The 22,908-nt window shown below is 48.9% G+C and overlaps 1 protein-coding gene across 2 annotated transcripts in view; it reads left to right on the forward strand.

Annotated features, from left to right (window-relative positions):
• The window catches only part of ERN1 (endoplasmic reticulum to nucleus signaling 1), a 78,715-nt gene that overhangs the window by 39,994 nt on the left and 15,813 nt on the right, over positions 1-22,908 (forward strand). For both annotated transcript variants that reach the window (XM_053893368.1, XM_053893367.1), the window contains exons 3-11: positions 5,042-5,075; positions 6,057-6,129; positions 9,306-9,378; positions 11,704-11,826; positions 13,195-13,296; positions 14,124-14,385; positions 15,620-15,698; positions 16,879-17,044; positions 20,641-20,759. In XM_053893368.1, the coding sequence (XP_053749343.1) occupies positions 5,042-5,075; positions 6,057-6,129; positions 9,306-9,378; positions 11,704-11,826; positions 13,195-13,296; positions 14,124-14,385; positions 15,620-15,698; positions 16,879-17,044; positions 20,641-20,759 (1,031 nt within the window). The remainder of the gene's footprint in view (positions 1-5,041; positions 5,076-6,056; positions 6,130-9,305; positions 9,379-11,703; positions 11,827-13,194; positions 13,297-14,123; positions 14,386-15,619; positions 15,699-16,878; positions 17,045-20,640; positions 20,760-22,908) is intronic.

Genomic DNA, 22,908 nt, shown 5'->3' on the forward strand with positions numbered 1-22,908 from the left:
CAGAGGGGGCAGCAAATGCAAAGGCCCTGAGGCAGGGACAGGCTAGACGGTATTTGAGGAATACAAGGAGGCCAGCTCGGCTGGAATAAGCAAGGAGGAAATAGTGGGAGAGCGTTAGAGGGTGGGAGAGTGGAATTGTGTAGGATTTGCAGGCCACCGTGTGGCCATTGACTTTTTGAGTGAGATGGGGACCACCAAAGGTTTTGAGTAGAGAGTACTCTGACTTCTGTCCTTAAAAGGATCGCTGTTCTCTGTGTCAAGGCACAGACTTAAAGTCTTGACAAACATTTAATCCTATTTAATCCACCTAGAGATGCCTCATGAGGTTGGTATTATTATCTCTCTGGGGTTTTTCCTTTATTGATGAAGAAATTCAGGCCCAGAGAGATTAGATAATTTTGCTGAGGTCACTCAGCTGGTAACTGGCAGAGCTAGGATTTAAGCATAGACTCAGCTGAATCCAAAGGCCACATAGACTAGACTCCTTGAGAGGGAAGGGGTTTTGATGATGTTGGAGGGATATTGGGTGTAGGAAACAAAGTGATGATTATTATAGAAATAGACCCTCAAGTTTGGCGACCGATGAGATGTATTGGGGAGAAATGAGTGTCAGCAGAGTCATTGGAGCCTGTCTGCCTTCCAAGAGAATAGTGGGCCGTTAACAAAATAGGGTAATCAAGAGTAGAAGTTGATCTGAGGTAAAAGACGGAGGGCATGACTTTGGGCAGGTGGTAGCTGAGTTCTGGTAGGAAATAGTCGAAGTGTCCAGTTGATCCAGAAAGAAGAGCTCAGGAAATGGGGGCCCTGGACTCTCCCCATGTAGGCTGAAGTTACGGAGATGGGTGTGTTCTCTGAGAGAACTCAGGGGAGCACCCGGAAATGTTCCTCCCTGTTGGGAGTAGAGAAGGAGGGCGCCAAGAGGGGGGGGGCCAGAAATCAGGCTGTGCAGGGCCACAGAGGCTGAAGGGCGGGATACCCGAGGGGCGGGGCGAACCACAGAGTGGGAAGTGGCAGTGGAGGGGCTGCCTCCGACTGCGTGGTCCGGGGCAGTGGGCACGTGGGATTGCCCAAATGGTCGAGAAGCGGCAGAAAGGGTGGGTGGGGCCGTTGGTGGTGCTGGATGGAGCCACGAAGGCCCGTAGCTCAGGAGGGGAGCGGAGTCGAGTCCACGTGTGGCCCAGTCCCGAGGGAGAGGGCATGAGGTCCCAGACAGGACGGAATGGAGAACGAAGGTGAAAGAGGTATTCGTGGAACGACGAAAATTCACATCTTTTGGAAATAAAAATGTCCTTAGGAACTTGGGCAAAAGGAAGGGTGTAAACATCTGTTTTGAGCCATTTCTGTCCCGGGTTAAAAAGGAGGATTCAATTAGCACAGCAGTAGCAATGAGTTGTCACATAACCTCCCCCACGTTTCTCTGGGTGTGAAGACGGGGCCGTTTCGGGCTCGAGCTGGAGCCACTAGGAAATCGGGTCCCGTCCAGCGTTTGTTCCCTGGGGAGCAGTGAGGAGGTTTCTTCCTGCCCAAGTCAGTTCCTCCTCTGAGATCCTTGCCTTTACCTTGAGTAACACCTGTTTTCGTGCTTGTGAAGTAACCTCCTCTCCCACCCCCACCCCCTGCTTTTTTTTCCTTCTGAAAGTAAAACAGCTTTATGAGATGGCTTTTATCCTTATCAGTCTCCATATAGATAGAGCGGTTTATTCTGGAGCAGTGTTTGTTTATAGCCTTATAGTTAGGCCAGGTTTCTGTTCACATGGCTGAATTGTTTGTTTACTTTTTTTTTTTTTTAAAAGCAAGAATCTTGCCTGATACACATTCTCGTTATTAAACAAAAACAACCACTTTTTCACGTTGGGCTTTCGTTGCACATTTTCAGATGACGCCGCTTGCTTTTATTTTGCTGGCTTTTCAAATATTTTTATCTTTAACCTTTCACGTTATGGGAAATTTCGAGCGTCGGTAGAAGGAATAGCCAAGCGACTCCCCACCAGTCCCACATTCGTCTGTAACAGTTACCAGCAGGCGGCCAGTTTTTGTTGTATCTGCCCTCCCCACTCCTCATGTGGGTTTTTTTTTTTTCTGTAGTATTTTAAAGCAAATCTCGGATTCAAGCGATTCTTCAAGAAACAAACAAACAAATGGGGTGCCTGGGTGGCTCAGTCGGTTAAGCGTCCGACTTCAGCTCAGGTCACGATCTCGCTGTCCGTGAGTTTGAGCCCCGCGTCGGGCTCTGGGCTGATGGCTCAGAGCCTGGAGCCTGCTTCCGATTCTGTGTCTCCCTCTCTCTCTGCCCCTCCCCCATTCATGCTCTGTCTCTCTCTGTCTCAAAAATAAATAAACGTTAAAAACAAACAAACAAACAAAACCCCTAGGGCCTAGGTCACTGCTGTCCCTCAGAAGCCAAGCAGCGCTTGCTCGCCTGTCAGAGCTGATGTAATTAATTAATGGTGGTGCTGTTACCTGGCCTACGACTCCACGCATGTTCCTCCCAGGGACCTTATTTTACCGAGTGGGTGGGAATGCTAAGCCGACCTTCCTCTCCTCTTAAGCCCAGAGAAAGCACAGATCCTCAACAGCCGCGTAGCTGTCCCACTGGTCAGCTCCCGCCGAGGGCCTGTGCCTTCACTGGACACTGAACCTGTCTGGTGCAGGACACGTTTGGGGACTTGAGGCCTCAGTGTCAGGTGACCCGTGGACGACCTCTCGAAAACCAGGAAAATCCGCAGCTGAAGGCAAGACCCTGAGAGTGAGCCGGTGCCCGTACGGCAAAGATAAGCCTGCGAACAGGACTCGAAATCCTGTCAGTCTCCGTGTCTCATTTCTGGTGAAAGTGCTAGAATCTGGCAGTGTCTCCTCTTCCTCTGTGTGTGTGTCTGTGACGCCTTGAAGCAGCTGAAACGGACAACAAAGATGCCTCCCGACTGCCGTGTTTTCTTTGGAATGTGGCATTCCTGCTTTTCCTGGCTTGTGTGGTGCCAGGGCTGTGTAGAAGTAGCGGGTTATAATTGCACCTTGACTTTTTTCGGTGGGGTGAACGCCGCGTGTCCGTATTTCCTGTCTCTTGCATCAGTCTGTTTGTACCGAGAAGCGATTAATGGGAACGATAAACGCAGGCTTACTAACTGAAAGTTCCTCCTGTTTCCTAAAATGTTTTTGGTTTAATGAATTGTTTGTTTGCCACCCACAGAGACCACATGTTCTGTGCGGTCTGTGTGGCTTCTGTCACTGTGAACACCGTATGCTTTCATGTCAGAGCTGGGCTTGTAAAGCAGAGTCAACAGATGATAAGGCTTGAAAGCGTTTTCTTCATCTGAGAGTCCCAGGTGACTGGGGGAGTCAGGCAGCCGTCTGTCACCACATGCACAGCCGGTGGAGCCCGGAACCCTGTATCCAAAAATCCTGTCCCAATATTAGCCCTCCTTACCCCCAGCTTTGAAGTGGCGGACGGTGGGTCTGTGTAGCCCGTGGGGCTTTGGTTGCTGGGAACCCCCTCACGACTGAGCTGCCTCATGCCTGTGGACTTTAGCCCTGGTCGTGTCACTGTGTTCTCATGCCGCCATTGACCCCAAGGAACCAGGAGCGTCCTCTTGATTCGTGCCTGGGAGAATCAGGAGAGAGAGATAATGCTGTTTTTGACTACTGCAGATAGAAAATTGACTTTGGGAAAACCCTTTTTTTTCCAGTGTAAAAAGTACTGCCTGTTGTTATACAAGTTTTGGGAAATAAAAAAAAAAAAAAGAGGGGGTCATGTATACTTCCAACAAATATAATTCACAATTAGCATTTTCTGCCTTTCTGTTTTTTTCTGTGCATTGAAGATGTTCTCCCCAGTTGCATTAATACTCTATGTGTAATGTTATCTTTTCTCTTGAACATCATAATATAAAGATTTGTACCTTTTTTAAAAAATTTTATAAGGCCTTCTAGAAGCTTTGATTTTCTGCCAAGTGGCCAGTCCTTAACTGAGCAGAAATCAAGAGTCGGATGCTCAACTGACTGAGCCACCAGGTGCCTCCTATTTTGTGTTGCTTTCAAACTAGATTTTATAGAAATGGATCAAAGGGAATCAAGGGAAACAAGCCCTTGGAGGCTCTAAGATTGCCCTGTTGCTGCCCCAAAGGGGCATTCATTTACCATTCAACAAAATTCTCATCAACAGGAAAGTTTATTCTTAAGTCATCGTTTTGATTTTCCTAATGGGAGTACCTAGTACCACGCCAGATATCTGACAGGGTGATCATTTAGGTTTTAAAAGTCCTTGATATGTCAGATAGTGACAGTGTGACCCATTGTCCACCGTGGGTTGTGACTGGTTCTTCCTTCAATGTCCATCCCCCAAGTTATGTGCACATTTCTTTTTAAAAAAATTTTTTTTAATGTTCATTTTTGAGAGAGAGGAAGACCGAGTGTGAATGGGGGAGGGGCAGAGAGAAAGGAAGATCCAGAGTCCAAAGCAGGCTCCGGGCTCTGAGCTGTCAGCACAGAGCCAGACATGGAGCTCGAAATCACAAACCATGAGATCAGGACCTGAGCTGAAATTGGACTTAACCAACTGAGCCACTCAGGCACCACCCCCCCCCCTTTTTTTTTAATGTTTGTTTGTTTGTTTGTTTGTTTAGAGAGCTAGCAGGAGCAGAGGAGGGGCAGAGGGAGAGGGAGAGAGAGGAGGAAATCCCTAACAGGCTCCACACTGAGTGTGGAGTCTGACGTGGGGCTCGGTCTCAAGACTGTGCAAGATCATGACCTTAAGCTGAAATCAAGAGTCCAGTGCTTAACCAACTGAGCCACCCAGCTGCCCCTGTGTGCATGTTCCTTGACAGCAGTTTTCTTCTACTCTGTTCTCTATCCAGCCTCGGAGACCATCATAAGAGCCTACGTCTGTGTCTTTGGGTGTGTGTTTCCTAAAGTACCTTCACGTACATTATCTCATGTAGGTAAATTTACGTTATTGGTGTCACTCGTGAGTGAGTCCTGGGGGCTCTCTCGGAATCCCGATATTTTAGAGTCTGTCTGACGGTGCCTTTGTTGTTCTTTTGCACAGATCCGGTTCTGCAGGTTCCAACGCATGTGGAAGAGTAAGTCTTCTGATTTTACTTAAGCACTTCCCTTTAATTCATTTTCTAAACTAGTCAATTAATATTTAGGAAGCTAGCTGTTGGGAGTACATCATGTGCATAAAGGTAAAGTATAATGAGAGTGCTGGAGACAGGAAGTCTTACAGGTTCTATGATCAGGAAAGGGTGGTCAGCTGCTGGGGTGGGTGGCAGAGGCAGGGATATTAAAAAGTCTGATGAAAGTCAAGTTGAGTTTTGAGCTTAAGCTGCCAAAGTCCTGCCAGAGGGTTTAGATCTCTCCCTCTTCACTGTGTCGTACCATGGAGGGGAAACATGGACGTGACCTGCTTGTGCGTTATGGCCCCAGCAGGAGCTCACATGATGGGACATCCTAAGTACAGAAAAGATTCAGCAACAGGTTTCTGAGTGACTAGTCAGAGCGCAGACTTCAGAAGCTTAACGTGACCAAAGACCACGTTGTATCTGCTTCGTGAGGAGCCATGTACTGGACACCATCCATCTCCTTGGCAGGTCCTGTCCGATGTCAGGCTTTCAGAGTCTGCTTTTATTGCCTCCAGTTTAAAAATAAATGTTTGTTGAACACTGAAGGTAGATTTGTCCTACCTGTTTATGTACTGTTCCATGCTATTAAATATTGATTATTAAAGTTCTGTACACAATTGACTTGGAAACTGGAAAGCAGACTTACTGGGTCCTTTTCACTTATTTATCATCATCCAGGATGCTTTGACCAAAAGACAGTTTACTCTTCTGTGGTTTTTCGCTTTTTTTTTTTTTTGCAGGTTGCTTTTTTCTGCTCAAACATAGCCTGTCACCATAGGGATATTTTATTTGTGGCTAAAAGTGAAAGAGCCGTGGGTGGAATTGTCTTATACGCACACATCCTCCCCCTCCTCCCAATCATGGCTTTGCATGGCTTTGATATTTTGTTTTGTGCCCTGGGCTGTAATTTATTATTGATACTCATTGCTTAATCTCTAGGCCTGCCTTCCTCCCAGATCCCAATGATGGCAGCCTGTATACACTTGGGGGCAAGAATAATGAAGGCCTGACGGTGAGTGCATTTAGCTTCTTTGTGTTCTTCAGAGGTTCCAGACCAGTGGTCTTCAACTGTCGCACACCGAGATCACCTGAGAGCTTAAAAAAAATTCCCGGAGATCCTAATTCAGGAGGTCTGCAGTGAGACCTGGGCATCAGTATCTTTTTTACAGCTCCCTAAATGAGCTTTTAACTGGCAGCCAGAATTCAGCAGCATTGATCTAGACCAGCAGGTTCTCAAGGCCCAGCCAACACGCTAGAGGGGTACGATACTCCCTTTAACAGCAGGGCTTGCTCCGACTAGTGATTTCAAATTGGGGGTGGAGGGTAGTTTGCAGCCCTGCCCACCTCCACCCGAGCAGACATCCCTTTACGAGGTAGGGGGGCAGGTGATGTTCCATTCCCAACTTTATCTGAGAATCTAGACCAGTGGTTCTCAACCTTAGGTACACATTGTAATAACCTGGAGAGCTCTAAACCAAACAAAAAAAGACTGAGTCTGGGTCCCAATCCCAAAAGCTTCCATTTAATTGATCTAGGTCATCAGGAATTTTTAAAAGCTCCCTAGATAAGAGAATTTAGAAACAGGCCCACATAGACGGGCACCTGATTTCTGACAGAGGTGTGGCTGCAGTGCAGTGGGGAAGGGTGGTCTTTCAGTAAGTGGTGAGTCACCTGGGATATCCACGTGGAAAAAGAAGCTGAGCTCTTGCCTCACACCAGACATACAGAACTCCGTTCCAGAGAGATTGCATGTCTAAGTGTGAAACGTAAAAACAAAACTTTAAGAAAAAAAAAGAAAGTAATGGAACATCTGCACGACCTTAGAGTAGGAAAAAATTTCTTGGATGAGATAAACAAAACAAAACAGAACCCCCCCCCCCCCCCCCCACTAATGAGAAAGGAAAAAAAATAGATATATTGGACTATATTACAATTAAGAATTTTTCTTTGTTAAGAGACACCATTAAGAGAGGCAGGCCACAATGTACTTGAAGTACACCTATGACTCCAACAAAAGATTCATAGAACTCTTGGACGCTGCTGGTGAAAGTGCAACTTGGTATATCCGGTTTGGAAACTGGCAAAATCTCTAAAGCCTTATGACCCAGTTAATCCTTCCTGGGTCAGCGTGTACCCACAGAAGTGTCTGTGTCTATGTTCCCCAAAGGCAGGTACCAGATGTCCCACAGCATGATGCAGAATAACCAAAAAGTGAAAACTGTCCAAACAGCATCAATAGTGGACAGGATAAATAAATTATGGGATAGTGATACACCTTCAATGGTCTCCACCAGTGAGGACCAACGGCCTGTGACACTACCCAGGAGCATGGATAAACCTCACCAACGGGAGGTTGGACAAAAGATGATAAACCAGAAAGGCTACACGCTGAATGATTCATTTATGTAAAGCTCAGAGACAGGAAAAACCAGCCTATGCTGTTTTGAAGTCAGGATAATGATGGCCCTGGGAGGGGATGATTGGAAGAGAAGGCGAGGGCTTTCGGAGCGCTGGAAATGTTTTGCTGCTTCATGTGGATGCTGGTTACATGGGCTGGTTCACTTTGCAAAACTTAGCTGAGCTGTGCACTCAGTGTGCTGTTTGTATGTTCTGCTTCGATAGGAAATATTTTTTCAAAAGCCTCCAAGTGACTCTGACGTGCAGCTAAGGCCGAGAAGCAGCGGTCTAGACTATAAGTGGCTGTGAACTCTGATTGGCATATTCTGACATTGTTTTATGAACGCCTGTGACTGGAACAGATGGGAGGAGGGCAAGCCTTGTGGAGAGGTGTGTGTGTGTCTCACCTCGAGCATCTCTCTCCACATTCCGGAGCCTGTTTCCGAAGCACTTTTTGCTAGACCCTGTGTGGGACTATCTGTAGAAGTTGTCTCCTGTTTCAGCAGCCCTCTGGGATACAGGTGTTATCCCATATAAGACGTGTGGAAACCTCACCCACAGAAGTGAAGGAATGTGCCCAAGGCCAAAGCTTCAAGTGTTGGAACCGGCCTTGAGCTCTAACCTCCAAAGGATGCTTTGACCACCACCCTTCACACCTTCCTGTGTTCCGGGAGCAGGAGCGAGGGGTGTGTTTCCCCCTTGGGCCAGGGAGTCCTGTAGAGCTGTTTAGCAGACGCTACAGGATTCCAGACTGGAAGCCTTGCGATGACTTTCTGATTCTCCAAAACACCTGACAAAAATCCAGTCAGTCACGACAGCCTCTCTCTGGCATTTGTCCTTTTCTAAGGCTTCATTTAAGTGTTGGGATAATGGGAAAATCCAAACGATTGATTATTTAAAGTTCTGTTTGTTAAAGCTAGAGAGAAATCTTTTTCTTTTTTGGAGAAAAAGATGACAGTGTGGTAGAAGCAGGCATATGTATAGAATAGTTTCAAGAACACAGAATGTTCCAAAAATAAAGTATACTGAAACGAATGTTAACCAGAAGAACCCCTCAGATGTCAGCTGTGTGGACTCAGAAGAGTCAGTTTTCTGATGAAATGCAGTTGAAACATGTGGATTCCTTTGAGTTTCTTTTCCTGGCGCCTACCATAATTTCTTTCTAATACTGAAAAAGGCTTAATTTTCTGTGTTTTGCAGTAGAGAATTATTTTCTGAAGCAAACATCAGAACTTCTTTTTCCACCCCAAGCTCCTGGGTCACCCACATAATGCTGACTTCTCCTTTCCCTTCAAGCTTCAGCTGGGTGCTGGGGTCGCTTCTCTTCAGAATGAATCTCTTGGCTCGCACACACTCTGAAAACATGTCATCCCACTCAGCCTCGCTGGCTCTGGGTCAGTTTTCCAAGACAAGAGAATTCTTTCTGTCCACCCCTCCCCCCTCCCCCCCCCCCCGCCCCAAATTTCAAAGATTCTGTCACTCTCCATATTTGTGTAAGTGTTTTCAGCAAAGGTTTGTGTCTTCCCCAGAAGTGCTCTGGACAAGACACTCTGAGGGGCTCCTGGAGGGGACCCGGCGGCTGGAGTCTTGTCCACAGTGGATATGGAAGCCTAGGGCATCTAGGCCCCCCTTGTTCTTGGGTTTCCAGTCAGGAAAACTCCCATCTACCATCAACACTGCTTCTCTCTTTTTCGCAGAATTGGGTAACAGAAAGACTACAGTAAAATTATAATAATTGCACAAGACTTGGTTAACTTATTTTTTCCTTTCCTTTTTTTTTTTTTTTTAAAGAAACTTCCCTTTACCATCCCAGAGCTCGTACAGGCATCCCCATGCCGAAGTTCAGATGGAATTCTCTACATGGGTAAGAGTTCCTGTTTTCAACACCGAAACTTTGATCTCTTTAGAAACGAGTCCCAGGTTCTGGGACAATGGTGTGTCTGAGAGAGAGGTGTGCAGTCAGTCCCCACCAACCCTTCTGGGAAAGGTCTTTCTTGCCTTGGTTGTGCTTGTTCACGCCAGGATCAGCTGACCAATTAAGGAAAGGTTCCCCCCACTTGGGAGCAGACTTGACACATTAATATGGTTACTCATTTAACAAGCTTTTTAGCTGCTGTGTTGACTTACCTCTGTGATTTAAAGATTGCAACATACCCAGAAGCAATTGGATGAAATTTAAAGTGAACACAAGACTCTGAGCCAAGAAAGGGAAGCCAGGTTCTGCCTATTAATTATAGGACTTTCTTAGTATTTCCTGCTATCAGAATATTGGATAAAACAGCACTTAACAGCTTGGCTAGATAAGCTGCCTTCATACCTATGGGGGTCACCTCTTTCAAAGCATCAGATCGCCTCTTTTCTTTTACCATGTTGCTGCCAAAATGTCAATAAAAATGCATTTGTAATACAAAGGAGAGCTGTGTTTATCTTGAAATCATAGTAGTAATAATATCCTGTATTTATACAGCAGCTTTCCTTCTGAGGAACTGAAAGTTCTTATTGCCTATTCATGCCTCGGGAGCTTTATGTGTGTTTCTGGGCATTAAGTGCAGGCTGGATTTTTAAGTTTTTGCCAGGGACGCTGGAGCTGTTGCTTTCTCGCACACCTTCAGAAAGAGGAAGTCCCAAGCCTTGAAATTCAGAGGAAGTGACCAACAGAGGCTTTCTTTCTCCCCTGGGCCTCGCTCTGGGCCCATCTGACCATCTGTGTCCCTGTTTTCTGTCTAGTCTTCTAGCTTTTGCCAGCAGCTCATCCCTTATGATGCATTTAGGATAGTGTGTTTCCATCATCTTCGTGTGGTACCCTCTTAAGTGGTTCATTAAACATATTTAAAATTGTGGCAGTTGCCCCATCCATCATTAAAGAGGTAACTGAGTTACGCAGACTGTAATGGTTCTTGAAGTAAGGGTGCCATGCCAGATGGAAAGGGCTCATGGTCACAGCTGTTGGGTGATGTTTTCACTCTATCTGCAGATCTTTTTCATATTAAGATTTTGTTGTTGAGAACAGAAAGTTATCGACAAGTTTCACATATGTAGACTAGGCATATACATTGCATCTGTTAGAACTAAGTGTAGCTTTAGCAAATTCTGACGACCTGTGATCTTCCTGACATCCCTGTACTCTGCTTCCACGTTTCCCTTGAAAGAGGAACCTCGGCCAATAAGTTAGGAAGATACAAGTGACCACTTAAGGCCATGCCTTACAAAACAGAAATGCACACATTACGGTGAATGCGTTGACTTTCAGATGAGAGGCCCACGCGACGGGCTCACTATCACCGGGATGATGTTCTGGTGTATGTTCCGTAGATCGTAGATGCATATGCTTTGAGATTCCCCAGGAGTGTTGTTTGGCTGTGCTGTCTGCCTGTTCATACCTTTTAATCAGCTGACGGAGGAGTAGGGTGTAGTGTGTGGCTGGCAAATAACTTGCTGGCTGGCGTCAGGGGCTGAGAAAAGTTCGGCCTCATTAGCACCAGGTTGCAACCGACTACTGCCCGGTCAGAGGTATCAGCTAATGAGAGAGATAAACAGTGACGGTAGATCCTCTTAACATGTGGGCTCGTTAGTAGGGATGCGGAGATCTATGAATAATGGTTACCAGAGAGATGAACCCTTGGGTCCCTTTCTATATATAGATCCTAGTCTATGGGAAAAGGATTGTCCTTTATAGGCCAGGCTTTTCATATATATTTTTTAAGTTTATTTATTTTGAGAGGGAGAGCGAGCGGGGGAAGAGCAGAGAGAGAGGGAGAGAGAGAAAATCCCAAGCACGCCCCGTGCTGTCCACACGCAGCCGGATCTCACGAACCGGAGCCAAAAGTCAAGACTCGGATGCTTAACCGATTGAGCCACCCAGCGCCCCCCCCCCCCCCCCCCGCCGCCCCGAGGCCTTTTTATATTTAAGGCCACTAATCAAAGCAGTAAAATCTATGAGTTATTAGGTTAGTAGGTTTGAAGAAATTTTTAAACCATCATTAGGTTATTAAGTTATTATAAGACCCAGCGGCTCAACAAGTTTTATTATCTCATTTCCACTTACCTTGTCACCCTTGGAGCATCACGGGAATGTCTTCAACATCACAAGCACTTTAGGCCTCTCGGCACAGAGAACGTTTTGGCAGAGATACATTTTTTTCTCATATTGGATGAGCGTAAACCACAGCATGTCCTCGTGACCTTTCAGGTAAAAAGCAGGACATTTGGTATGTTATTGATCTTCTGACCGGGGAGAAGCAGCAGACTTTGTCATCGGCCTTTGCAGACAGTCTCTGCCCATCAACCTCTCTGCTGTATCTCGGGCGAACAGGTAAGAAGGAACCTTTTATTACCTACCAGCTGCCTCTTTCCAAAAAAGAACCCGAAGTAGCCTTTGCCCGGGGCTTCATTCTCTAGGAGGTCTCCAGATCTGTTTTCTCCAAATGCGGATTTTTCCACATTGTTCCCCTTTAGAAGACCCCACAATGGCTCCCCATTGCCTGAGGGATTAGCCCAAACCACCGCAGCCTGCAAAGCCTCCACTGACTTCCCCTTTTGTCCCCTGCCTGCCTTGGCTGTGTTTCCCTCGCTCAAACATTTCCCAAGCAGTTCCCAGAAGAAGCAGTGCTATTTTTAAAGATGTTCAGTAGCGGGTCCCTCTCCGCCAGGTATGCACATTTTTGCCCTGATTTGATCTTGACCTTGAGGCCTTTTTTTGCAGTGAAAATCTTTTCCAGCTCAGCTGGGGCATCGGTTCTGAACCCTCTGTATTTTCTCTGTATTCACTTGAAAACTGAATGGTTTCTTCTTCAGCTTCTCTGTCCTGCATTATATTCAAGAAACTACTCGGGGTGCCCGGGGGTCGGGTTACCTCCACCAGATCCACAAAGTTCCCAAGGTGCTTTCTTGCACTTTTCCAAGTGACTGCAAGCACTGGTCTTCCTAATAGTGTGACCACTGTGTAACCTGGGCCATCCCTTTGCAGCTTCCGGTAGCATTTCCTTACTGCTCTTTCAGTCTCCACGGTGACCTGCCAGCCTCCAGCTGCCACCTTGTCCCGGTCAATGCTACATGCTTCGTTTTTTTTGTTATGGCCCTACCCCACTTCTAGGTACCCTTCTCTAGGATCAGCTATCTATTGCTGTATAACAAAGTACCCCATAACAGGTGGTTTAAAAAAAAAAAACCATGATAAAAAAAAAAAAAAGTGATGTGCAATTAAAAAAAGAAAACAAAACACCAACACCACCATGATATTGATTCGGTGAGTCATGAGTTCAAGGGTGCAGTGTGACTGGCTTATTCCCGCCCCACATGCCATCGGCCGGGTTCACTCGTGTCTGGGACTTCAGTTCTCATCTACGTGGCCTTTCTCTTTCTACATGGATGGCCTGGACATTTTACACACAATTTAGAGAGGATGTGTCTGTAGTAATTTATTTATCTTAAAGCGTATTTATGTATTTTGAGAGAGAGGGTGGGAGAGAGAATCCCAACCAGGCTCTACACCCAGCATGGAGCCCTACATGGAGCTCGATCTCACGAAACCGTGAGATCGAGACCTGAGCTGAAACCAGGAGTCGAGCACTTAACCGACTGAGCCACCCAAGCGCCCCTTGTCTGCTGTAGTTTAGATACGGGCAGCACCTCAGCGGGAGCCGTGGCCCCTCCAGGTAACAGGCTGGTGTGTGTTCTCCAGAGTATACAATCACCATGTACGACACCAAAACCCGCGAGCTCCGGTGGAATGCCACCTACTTCGACTACGCGGCCTCACTGCCGGAGGACGACGGGGACTACAGTAAGTGCTCCCTGGCGGCTGTGCGAGGTTGGCTGGGTATTTGTGACCCATGAGGAAGCAGTCTCTCCTGGACGCTGGGTTTTCTCTTAAGGCACTCTCGATCGCCAGCTTCTGGGCTTCTGGTAAATAATTTGACAGTGTTGAAGGCCGGGGCCGGGGTGAGAAGTGTGGAGGAAAACCTCAGTGCAACAGGTGGGGAGTTTAGCCTGAGAGGAGGGAGGGGTGCGCTTTGGTGAGTCCCTCCGTGTCACAGAAGGAATGCACCAGAAGCCCATGGGAGGCAGAATTAAGCGTCAGCTGTGACATCGACAGCCCACCCCGTTTCTCTCGCAAACACTCCCCCAGCTCAAGTGGACGCTAAAAAAAGGTTTTGCCATCTGAACACCGATACCTGAAAGTCTGCCAGAAATCTCCTCTGTGGGCAGACGTGGGCAGTGTCGGTGGTCAGCTTTGACTTTCAGCCTGATCAGTCCGTTCAAAATGATTGCTCTACAATATCAGAACCATAGGCCCCTCCTCTGGCTCTTTTCTCCTCCATATTTACTCTCACTAATTGAACAGAGTGCTGAAGAATCTCCCCAAGTAAATAGCCTTCCAGGGAGTGATCCTCTTTTATGTTTAAAGAGCAGGCAGCTCTCACTGTCTGCATCGTGTCATAGAGCCTACACGGGTTCATTGGAAACCAGCGAAATTGTCGGGAGGATATCTGAGAATACTCCAGAAGTCTTGTTTCCTCTAGCTGAGTGACTGCCACTTGCCAGGAGAGAGAGAGGATGTGGTCACAAGGTGGGGTGAGACCTCATGCTTTGTTTATTTGATCTGTACAGAGATGTCCCACTTTGTGTCCAACGGCGATGGGCTGGTGGTGACCGTGGACAGTGAATCTGGCGACGTCCTGTGGATCCAAAACTACGCTTCCCCTGTGGTGGCCTTTTATGTCTGGCAGCGGGAGGGTCTGCGGAAGGTGATGCACATCAACGTCGCAGTGGAGACGCTGCGCTATCTGACCTTCATGTCTGGGGAGGTGGGCCGCATCACCAAGTGGAAGTACCCGTTCCCCAAGGAGACGGAGGCCAAGAGCAAGCTGACGTGAGTCTGGGTTAACTCGGGGGCAGAAGAGGGCAGCTGCGACCCAGACGTCCCAGTCCTGCTGTAGCGTAGCGTGCCAGGGCTCGAGGCACACATCTCTGAAGCCGTGGGGTGTATAAAGAGCCAAGACGGGCTTACTCAGAAAGCTCATAATACGTATAAGAACCGGGGCATCCCTTGATGCTTCAGAACTTTTGAATATTAAATAAATTAAAATCATGAGCAGGGATAAGAAAGACACTGCCAGTATATAGCTACAGTACAATTTGGATATGTCTCAGCTGGCGGGAACACGGGAGGTGTATTTGTTTTTTAACTGTGGTTTCTGGATTTTTGCTGTTATTGAAACATTGTAAAAATCGGGAAGAGTGTTACGGTGTGTACGTCTAAGACGCCCCAGGCTTGTGTTCGCCATCCCTGCCTGTTAACAACCTGAAACAAGGTCCCTTGGACTCACTGCCTCCCAGTCCCCACCTTACAGAGCTGCAGAAAAGAGCAAAGGGGACTGGAAAGTGTTCTCTGAGTTGTACACCTTTGAAACGTAAAATATTTGTTGAGAGAAGTTTCAAGAATTCAGTGGACGACCAACCCCAAAGTGGCTGTTGACAGAAACCAGAAGGGTCTGGAGGTGCCACCCCCGACACCTTCACGCCGACACCACAGCCAAAGCCCAAGCCCACCCACCCCGGGGAATGGAAGTCTTACCCGGTTGGAACTTTCCGTGTATCCCTTGGCTCTAGCCATCCTGATTAGAGCAGTTGACTGTCTCTTAGGGCTTCTGTAGAACCTCTAGACTCCTTGAGAATCTGGAGAGAGAATGGCAGCTTGGTTGCTGGAGCGTGCTGTGGCCGGGACCATCTTATCTTAGAGGCTTTGCGACGGTTGCAAACATTCGGTCCTTCCCGGATGATCACCGCACATGGTTCTTTCTGCGGACATCGTGGGCATGCCGTAGTGTGGCCCTGCCATTTGCAGAGGAGGAAACCCAGGCTTGCACTTAGGTGACTTGTGCACATCTTTGTTTGTAGGCAGTGAGTGACAGCGGGGGCCTGCAGTCCGGGTTCCCAGGACAGTAGCTCGGCCTTTACATCCCCACCGCTCAGAAGGCTAGGGGTTGATCTGGTTATTCTTCTGAGTGGCATTTGGGGCTGGGATACTTCTCTCCAGAAAGGCCCCTTTTGCGGGATGCAGGAATTAAATGGCTGTGGAATGTGTGTGTCTGTTTGTCTCCTAGGCCCACCCTGTATGTCGGGAAATACTCTACCAGCCTGTATGCCTCCCCCTCCATGGTGCACGAGGGGGTCGCCGTTGTGGTAAGTCTACTTTGGGGGGCTCACAGATGCAGCCTCCTCCTAACTGCTCCTGTTCCATTTAGCAAAGATGACTCTGAGTTATAAGTGGACATCCTGTGGGTAAAGCATCAAGACACAGGTCTCAAATCCTCAGAGACAATCCCTGCCCGTACCGCGTTCTACTTTGTGAGGAAAGATGCGTGACAAGAGCCCTGGTCATGGCACTTTGCTTTCATGTTCAAGTCTAGAGTCCCCAGGCTGGTGTTCACGCCTTCCTCAGTCCAGTCACGCAGGGCCCTTCGGCCACACTGCTGGCGTCTCTGGGAGAGTCGGATGGTCCATCTTCTCCCCGTTTCCAGAAGTTTCCTGTTCGCCTTTCTCCACCTTTGTTCAGGCGGCGCCTCGCGCTTCAAACGCTCTCCTTTCCTTTCTCCTGTCCGAAGCCTTCCCAACCTTTTGTGACCTGTCGAGGTCTCCTCAGACCTCGCCGGCCTCTTCAGACTGCTCTGTCTCTGCACGTTCGAGGCGTGATGATCGTGGCCGCTGGTCGGGTCCTTCCAGCACTGGAGCTGTCTGGTCGGCATCTCTTGTCTTCTCAGTTAGACTGTCGGCTGCTCCTGTGAGCAGGGTAGCGCCTGCACCCGGCTCCTGGCTGGAACTTGTTCTACCCTGGTCAGTGTCACCCTGCGGACTCCTTCACTTCCCTCTGCTCCTCACAGGAGCCTCTGGGAATTCCACACGCCTTCTGCCTGGTTCCCAGACCTAAGAATTTAAAAAGATGGCCACGATATAGGGCGCCTGAGTAGCTCGGTCAGTTAAACGTCTGGCTTCGGCTCAGGTCATGATCTCATGGTTTGGGAGTTGGAGCCCTGTGTCAGGCTCTGTGCTGACAGCTCAGAGCCTGGAGCCTGCTTCGGATTCTGTGTCTCCGTCTCTCTCTGCCCCTCCCCCGCGCACACTCAGTCTCTCCAAAAAATAAACATTGAAAAAAAAAAAAAAAAAAAGACGTCCGTGATAAAGATGTCAACACGGCCTTGTCACATGTCGAAGGAGGGGCCTCTGCCGTCTTAGGGCCTTTGTGTCTTGTTCCGACTGTCCTGGACCAGCCCCACACAGAAATCCCTTCCCTGGAGGGTGGCCGTCCCTTGGGTGCTCGTCCGCAAGGGCTGCCACAGGCCTCACTCCTGTTCTGTCTTCACAGCCCCGGGGCAGCACACTTCCTTTGCTGGAAGGCCCCCAGACTGACGGGGTCACCATTGGGGACAAAGGGGAGTGTGTGATCACGCCCAGCACAGACCTAAAGTTTGACCCTGGGCTCAAAGGGAAGAGCAAGCTCAACTACTTGAGGAACTACTGGCTTCTGATAGGTAAGAGTGGGTCTCTCGGCTCCTCAGGCAATGGCGTGCTGCCCCCTGGTGGACAAAAGCCCTCCGTGCTAGTTACTGTGGTTAATGCGCTGTGCTCAGTTCAGGTCCAAATTAGTCTTTTCAGACCTGGGAACAGTTTTACCCCCAAGGAAAATAAATAGAGTAGCTGTGTTACCAAGTCACTTCTCAAAAATTGCTTAATGTTACAGAACTCAAGTACCGACTAACATAAAATTCGTGCAGTTATCTGGCACGCTGAACGTCTTCCATGTCGGGCATTGGCAGTAAGCACTTTAGAACCCGTCTCCTTATTTCTCACAGCGGCCCCTTGTGAGGTAGACCCTCTTGGCATTTCCACTTATGGGGAACCAGGGCAGCTCCTATGGAAGAATTCCCTTGGGGTTGGTGTGGGAGCCAGGGCTGGGGGAGGAGAGGGTTGGAGACCCGGGAAGGATTGGGTGGGGTGAGGAGTCTGGTTCAAGGCTAGACTTGAGTCAGGGAGCCACGGCACAAGTCCCTGGTGTGTGGGGGGGGGGTGGGGATGGGGGTGGGGAGGTGGTCCCTTTTCCTTTCTCTTCCATTTGTTGCTGTCCTTGCTAACGGCCCTTGGGTTGAATTGGGGGTCCTGTGAGCCACAGAGATAAGTTGAGATGACACCCGAAGGCAGTGAGTGTGACAGATGAAGGCAGTCACGTGAGAGGAGCTGTGTCTCTGGCAAGTGTCCCAAGCAATTAGAGCAGGACAGCGTTTTCTTGGATCTGATTTGCCTTCCTGTGCCCTGTCTCCCCCAAATCTGCTGACTGTCAGCCCCAGAGGTGGTGAGAGGTGAGGATGTAGCCTTGTGGGAGGAGAGAGGAGGCGGGGGGTGCCAGAGCACACGGGTTGATGAGGTCCCCCCACCCACCCCCACTACCCCTTTCTCTCCCCTGCCCCCCTACTAGCAACTGACTGGAATGGAGGAGAGAGAGGGCAGTGCCAGAGGCACAGGGAAGGGACATAGAGCGGCGTGGGCCCAGGAGGCCTCAGGATCTGTCCCGCAGTGGCATCCGGACGGGGGTGTGTAACTGGGTGTTGCAGACAGGAGCCTGAGCGTCCTGGAGTCCCGATCGCTCCCTTCGTGGTTGTCCCGGTCCTGTTCTTCTTTGTTCTTCCTGACTCCCTGTAGCCACTTTCTTCTGGTTATTTTTACAGAATAATGGGCAAAGGAGATAACAAAGTAATTCTACCTTTTTTTTGAACAAAAGTAGTTTCAAGAGCATGTGTGAGTGGACCCAGGTGAAGAAAAAAAATAGCTGATGAGTGGAGGCTATTAAAATCACAAGGTCACTTAGTTTTATGTACCAGTTAAGGGATACATAAATTGCCCACCAGTGGTCACGAAGTGAACAAACTGTTGGAAACTAAGGAAATGTGTATGTAAGAGTATAAAAAACATGGGGAGAAAGTCTTCATGGCTAGGTTGCAAAAAGATACCCTTTTTAAAAAAAAAAATTTTTTTTTTAATGTTTATTTTTGAGAGAGAGACGGAACCTGAGTGGGGGAGGGGCAGAGAGAGAGGGAGACACAGAATCCGAAGCAGGCTCCAGGCTCTGAGCTGTCAACACAGAGCCCGATACAGGGCTCGAACCCACAAACTGTGAGATCATGACCCGAGCTGAAGTCAGACGCTTAACTGAGCCACCCAGGCGCCGCAGAAAGATATCCTTTTAAGATGTAAAGGTTGTCCAAGTAAGACAACTGAGAAACTCAACAAAGTATAAAGAAGTAATTAGGGGATCCTCTCACACCTCTGAAGTCCCCTTGAGGAGCTCCAGAGCCAGTCATTTTTAAATAAGGCAGTGGAACGACTTGACCATCTCTGCATAGACTCAGGGCCACAGGTACAATAACATGCGCTCTTTTACGTCCAGCCTTGTCCTTTGATTTGGTGTTTGTGGAGGACATTAAGGATCGTCCCTCTTTCCCACTGGTCTGGAAAATAAATTGAGTCCATTCACCTTGAGTGGCACAGCCTTAGGGTTTCCCCCGAGCAGTGGCCCTAACCCGGACTGCCCTTGGCTTCTCCTGGGGGCTCTGTCACAGAAACACGTGTGACCCCTGCAGATCCCAATTCAGTAGGTCTGGGGCAGGGCCTGTGCTTTTTGCTCTGGAGCCCAGACATGGTGATGGGGACAGATAAATCACTAAGACCAGGTACTGTTTGTACACGTTTGAGGATCTCATGATTGGCCTTGTGGAGCCGCTGGTTCGGAGTGTGCAGAATGAGATTCCTAAAGGCCCAGATTCGGGAGAAACCTGTTCAGGAGAAGTAGCCCTGGAGGAAGCGGGCTGCGGGCTAATCAGGGCTGCAGTGGTCTGTTGTGGGGGGAGTTGCAGGGTTGGGGGAGGCCCCCGCAGCACAAGGCGGCACGTGGAAGGCACCCTGCTTTCCCCTAGAGCGAAGGTTTCTCATTAGTGAACCTCAGAGGCACCGGGAGAAATTCACATTCAGACCCCCGGGCCCCATCAGTAAGTCTGATCTCAGGGCTGAGGTAGGTGGACCCCACCTGAGGACACCCTGCTTCACGGCAAAGCATGTCTCACGGTCCTCACCTGGCGATGGTTTAAAACAAAACAAGGTTTCCCTTAAAGAGCAGTCTTCTCTTGTAGATAGAGAACTGACCTAAAGATAAAGGTTTTTTCCAGATCAAGGAATGTACACAGCTTGGACTAGTTCTTGCTTATTTTTGTCTTGGAAATACAGATCATAAAATCTTTGATAGGTTTGAGAGAACAGTGGAGGGATCCATAGGGTGAGACCCAAATCACAGTGAAAGAACAAAAAAGAAAGTATGTCAGGGGGCTGACAGCCCAGCGTGAGAGTGAACTGGTTCTTCTGGGTAGTTAGTACAGGAGTCATTTAATGTTAGAGCTAAACAGACTTTCCCGCCAGATCAAGTCCCAGTTGCTTATTTTATATTCAACTTTGTCTCTCTTACAGTGAAATGCACACAGTAGGCGCTCATTCAGTGTGTAACATGTACTAGATAGTGTGGAGAACAGGGAGTGGGCGCTGAGAGAGCCGTGACCCTCTGCTCCCCAGCAAATCCATCGTGTTTCTCTTTTATGCATAATTCACCACTTCCCAGGATGGAAGTATGCATGCAGATCATCGGAATAGAACTCCGCCTGAGCAATTTAAATATCAAGGGGGGAACGTGAGACGCTTAGTAGAGGGATATTACAAGGTAACTGGGGAGAACTGCGTGAATTTTTAATGAAGCTTCATGATGCTTGGGCAGCATACAGCCTAAAGTAGGAATTACCCACACAAGTCTTACTCTGAACACGTCTCGAAGGTCCTGATTCTTCTCATGACAAGGACACTTCTTTGTCCCTCATTATGAGATTCAGAATACTGTATACGTGCCACCGAGTAATCAAATTTCTGTCTCGAGATTTTTCTGGTAATTGCCTGTCGTTTTCTCTCACTTTACAAATGTGGGTGTTTGCGCTGTGGGCCCCTCAGCGGGGAGCCACTGTAGGCTAAGCTTAGCGTGGGGGGCTTTCACCGTGTAGGGGGGCTGCTCTCATGGAAGGCTTGTTTCCTCTCGTAGGACACCATGAAACCCCCCTGTCTGCGTCTACCAAGATGCTGGAGAGATTCCCCAATAATCTGCCCAAACATCGAGAAAATGTGATTCCTGCCGATTCAGAGAAGAAGAGCTTTGAGGAAGTGAGTGGGGGCGTAAACAGTTAGTTCCTGGCTCCTCATGTGAGGTGTTGGGGGCTAAGGCATTTGCCCTTGGCTTTAGAGCTTATGTTGAACTCGGGAGGGGAGAGGGATGCTCGGGAATCCGTAGCACGCATCACCCCATGACAGCCTGCTGGGGGGTTGGTGCTAAGGGCTTAGTGACGGCTGTAAGAAGGGTGGAGGGATGGGGGGGGGGGGGGTCTGGCTCGGTGGGAGAGAGCAGCAGAGATGAGGGCCTGGAGGTGGGACTGACCTTGCCTGGGCACCTCTGGGGCCGATACCTACTCCGAGGCCACCGGGGGGGAGTCGTGAGAAGTGGGGCCGTGTCCTACAGAGGAACCATGTTACCAAGGTTCTCTGGCACGTGGCAGTGGAGCAAAGGGTTGATGAAAAGAGGACGTGGGAGACCTGAAGCTTCACGAAGCCAGGAGTGGCCCTTTGGAAGCAGCCTGCGTGGCTGCTCGGTCTGGTGGGGACCCAGGGTGCCCACGGGATGGAGCTTTGGGCAGTGGGGAGGCCCACCCAAGTGGTAGCTGCCATGAGCCTCTGACCTGGGCTGCCCTCCTGCAGCCCTGGGGAGGCAGGGTGCCAGTCAGGGTCTCAGCTGGACACCAGTGGCCACTCAGATTAGGATGATCGGAGGGCAGTGTAATGAAGAGATTGTTCACACAGATGTGGACAGTCCCAGGGCTTCTCTTAGCATCCTTTAGCCCGAAGTTGGGGGGAGGGAGTGGAAAGGGCCCCAGGCCAGGAGCCTAGAGGTTCAGTTGACATGTTCAGCAACCCCACGGAACTGGACCTCATTCTCCTCCCTCTGGCCCATCTGCTGGTGTCCCAGTCAGAAGCCAGGGGGCTGGGAGACCACTGCTATGCCCGTAGGTGGCACAGAGCAGGTGGAGAAGGCAGGAGGGTGGCTCTGCAGGCAGGCGTCCAGCATGGCCAGTGAGGTGGGGGCGGGTCCGAAGGTCCATTTGGACTTGACGAGTCTTGGCATCCTTGCCATGGAGACCCCAGGCCCGAGAAGGGGCCTGAGAAGGGACAAGGTCCAAGGAAGACGAGAGGGGCTGGCTTGCGGGGGGACCACGATCACGGCAAGTACACTGTAGGGGTCCAGATTTTATCCAGAGAGAAAGGAAGGAAAAGCATGTGCCTGTTGAAGATTCTAGAGCAAGATATCTTGAGTTGCCTGTTACTCTAGAGGTAGCCAGTTGGGAAAATACATGGAGTCCTAGGACAGTGATTTTGGAAAGCATTGGTGCCCTAAAGTCTCCATCTGATTTTGATCTTATCAAAGTGACTCCTATCCATCCTGGAACGCTTAGAAAATAAAAGCATAGAGAAGAAAGAGGACAGTACCCTTAATGTAACACCCAGAGGTAGCCACAGTTAGGATTTTAATAATCATCCAAACTTGAACAGAGTTTTCTAAAACTCCATTAAAATACTCTGAAGTACATTGATATGGCAGTAAGGCACCTTCTTTAACAAACGCGTTTGAACAGAATCTAACCAAAGGAGGGTTGCTCCTGGTCACGTGCTCAGCAGACATTCCTGAGCTGCCGGCTCCACACCAGCCGTCCCACCCAGTCCCATGCACTGTAGGGGTGGGGCAGCTGCTGGGAGAGAGCCCTAGGCAGGAATTGGGACGGGAGAGGTGGGTGTTGGGGGGGATGCCAAACCCTCTGCACTTGCCCAGAGGCCGTGCAGTCACTTCATTGGACAAGCGGTAATGGCACTCCTGGAACCCTGGATGTTCGAGAATGAATCGACGTGTTCTATAAACTGTTCTTGAAGTCCTAGAGCCTCCAAGAAGTTCAGACGGAAGGTCCACTTTTATCTGATTTCATTCTGGGCTTCCCAAGTAAAAGTTTTTTTAACAAAAGATTCTGATGTTTTTCTGAAACTTTGAAACAGAGTGGAATACTCGAGAAAATGATTTTGTTTTTGGAGTTGCACCAAAAGTTTATAAGCCACAGAAGCAAGCTGCTTCATTACTCTTCAGCCGCGTGTGTGAGCACACACATTGTTTTCCTTTTTATTTTTTAAATTTATTTATTTATTTTGAGAGAAAGGGCACATGTGTGCACACGAGTGGAAGAGGGGCAGAGAGTCGGGGAGAGAGAGAATCCCA

The sequence above is a fragment of the Panthera pardus genome, unplaced genomic scaffold, assembly GCF_024362965.1.
Source record: "Panthera pardus isolate Hobbes unplaced genomic scaffold, ASM2436296v1 HiC_scaffold_3, whole genome shotgun sequence".
Classification (NCBI taxonomy): domain Eukaryota; kingdom Metazoa; phylum Chordata; class Mammalia; order Carnivora; family Felidae; genus Panthera; species Panthera pardus.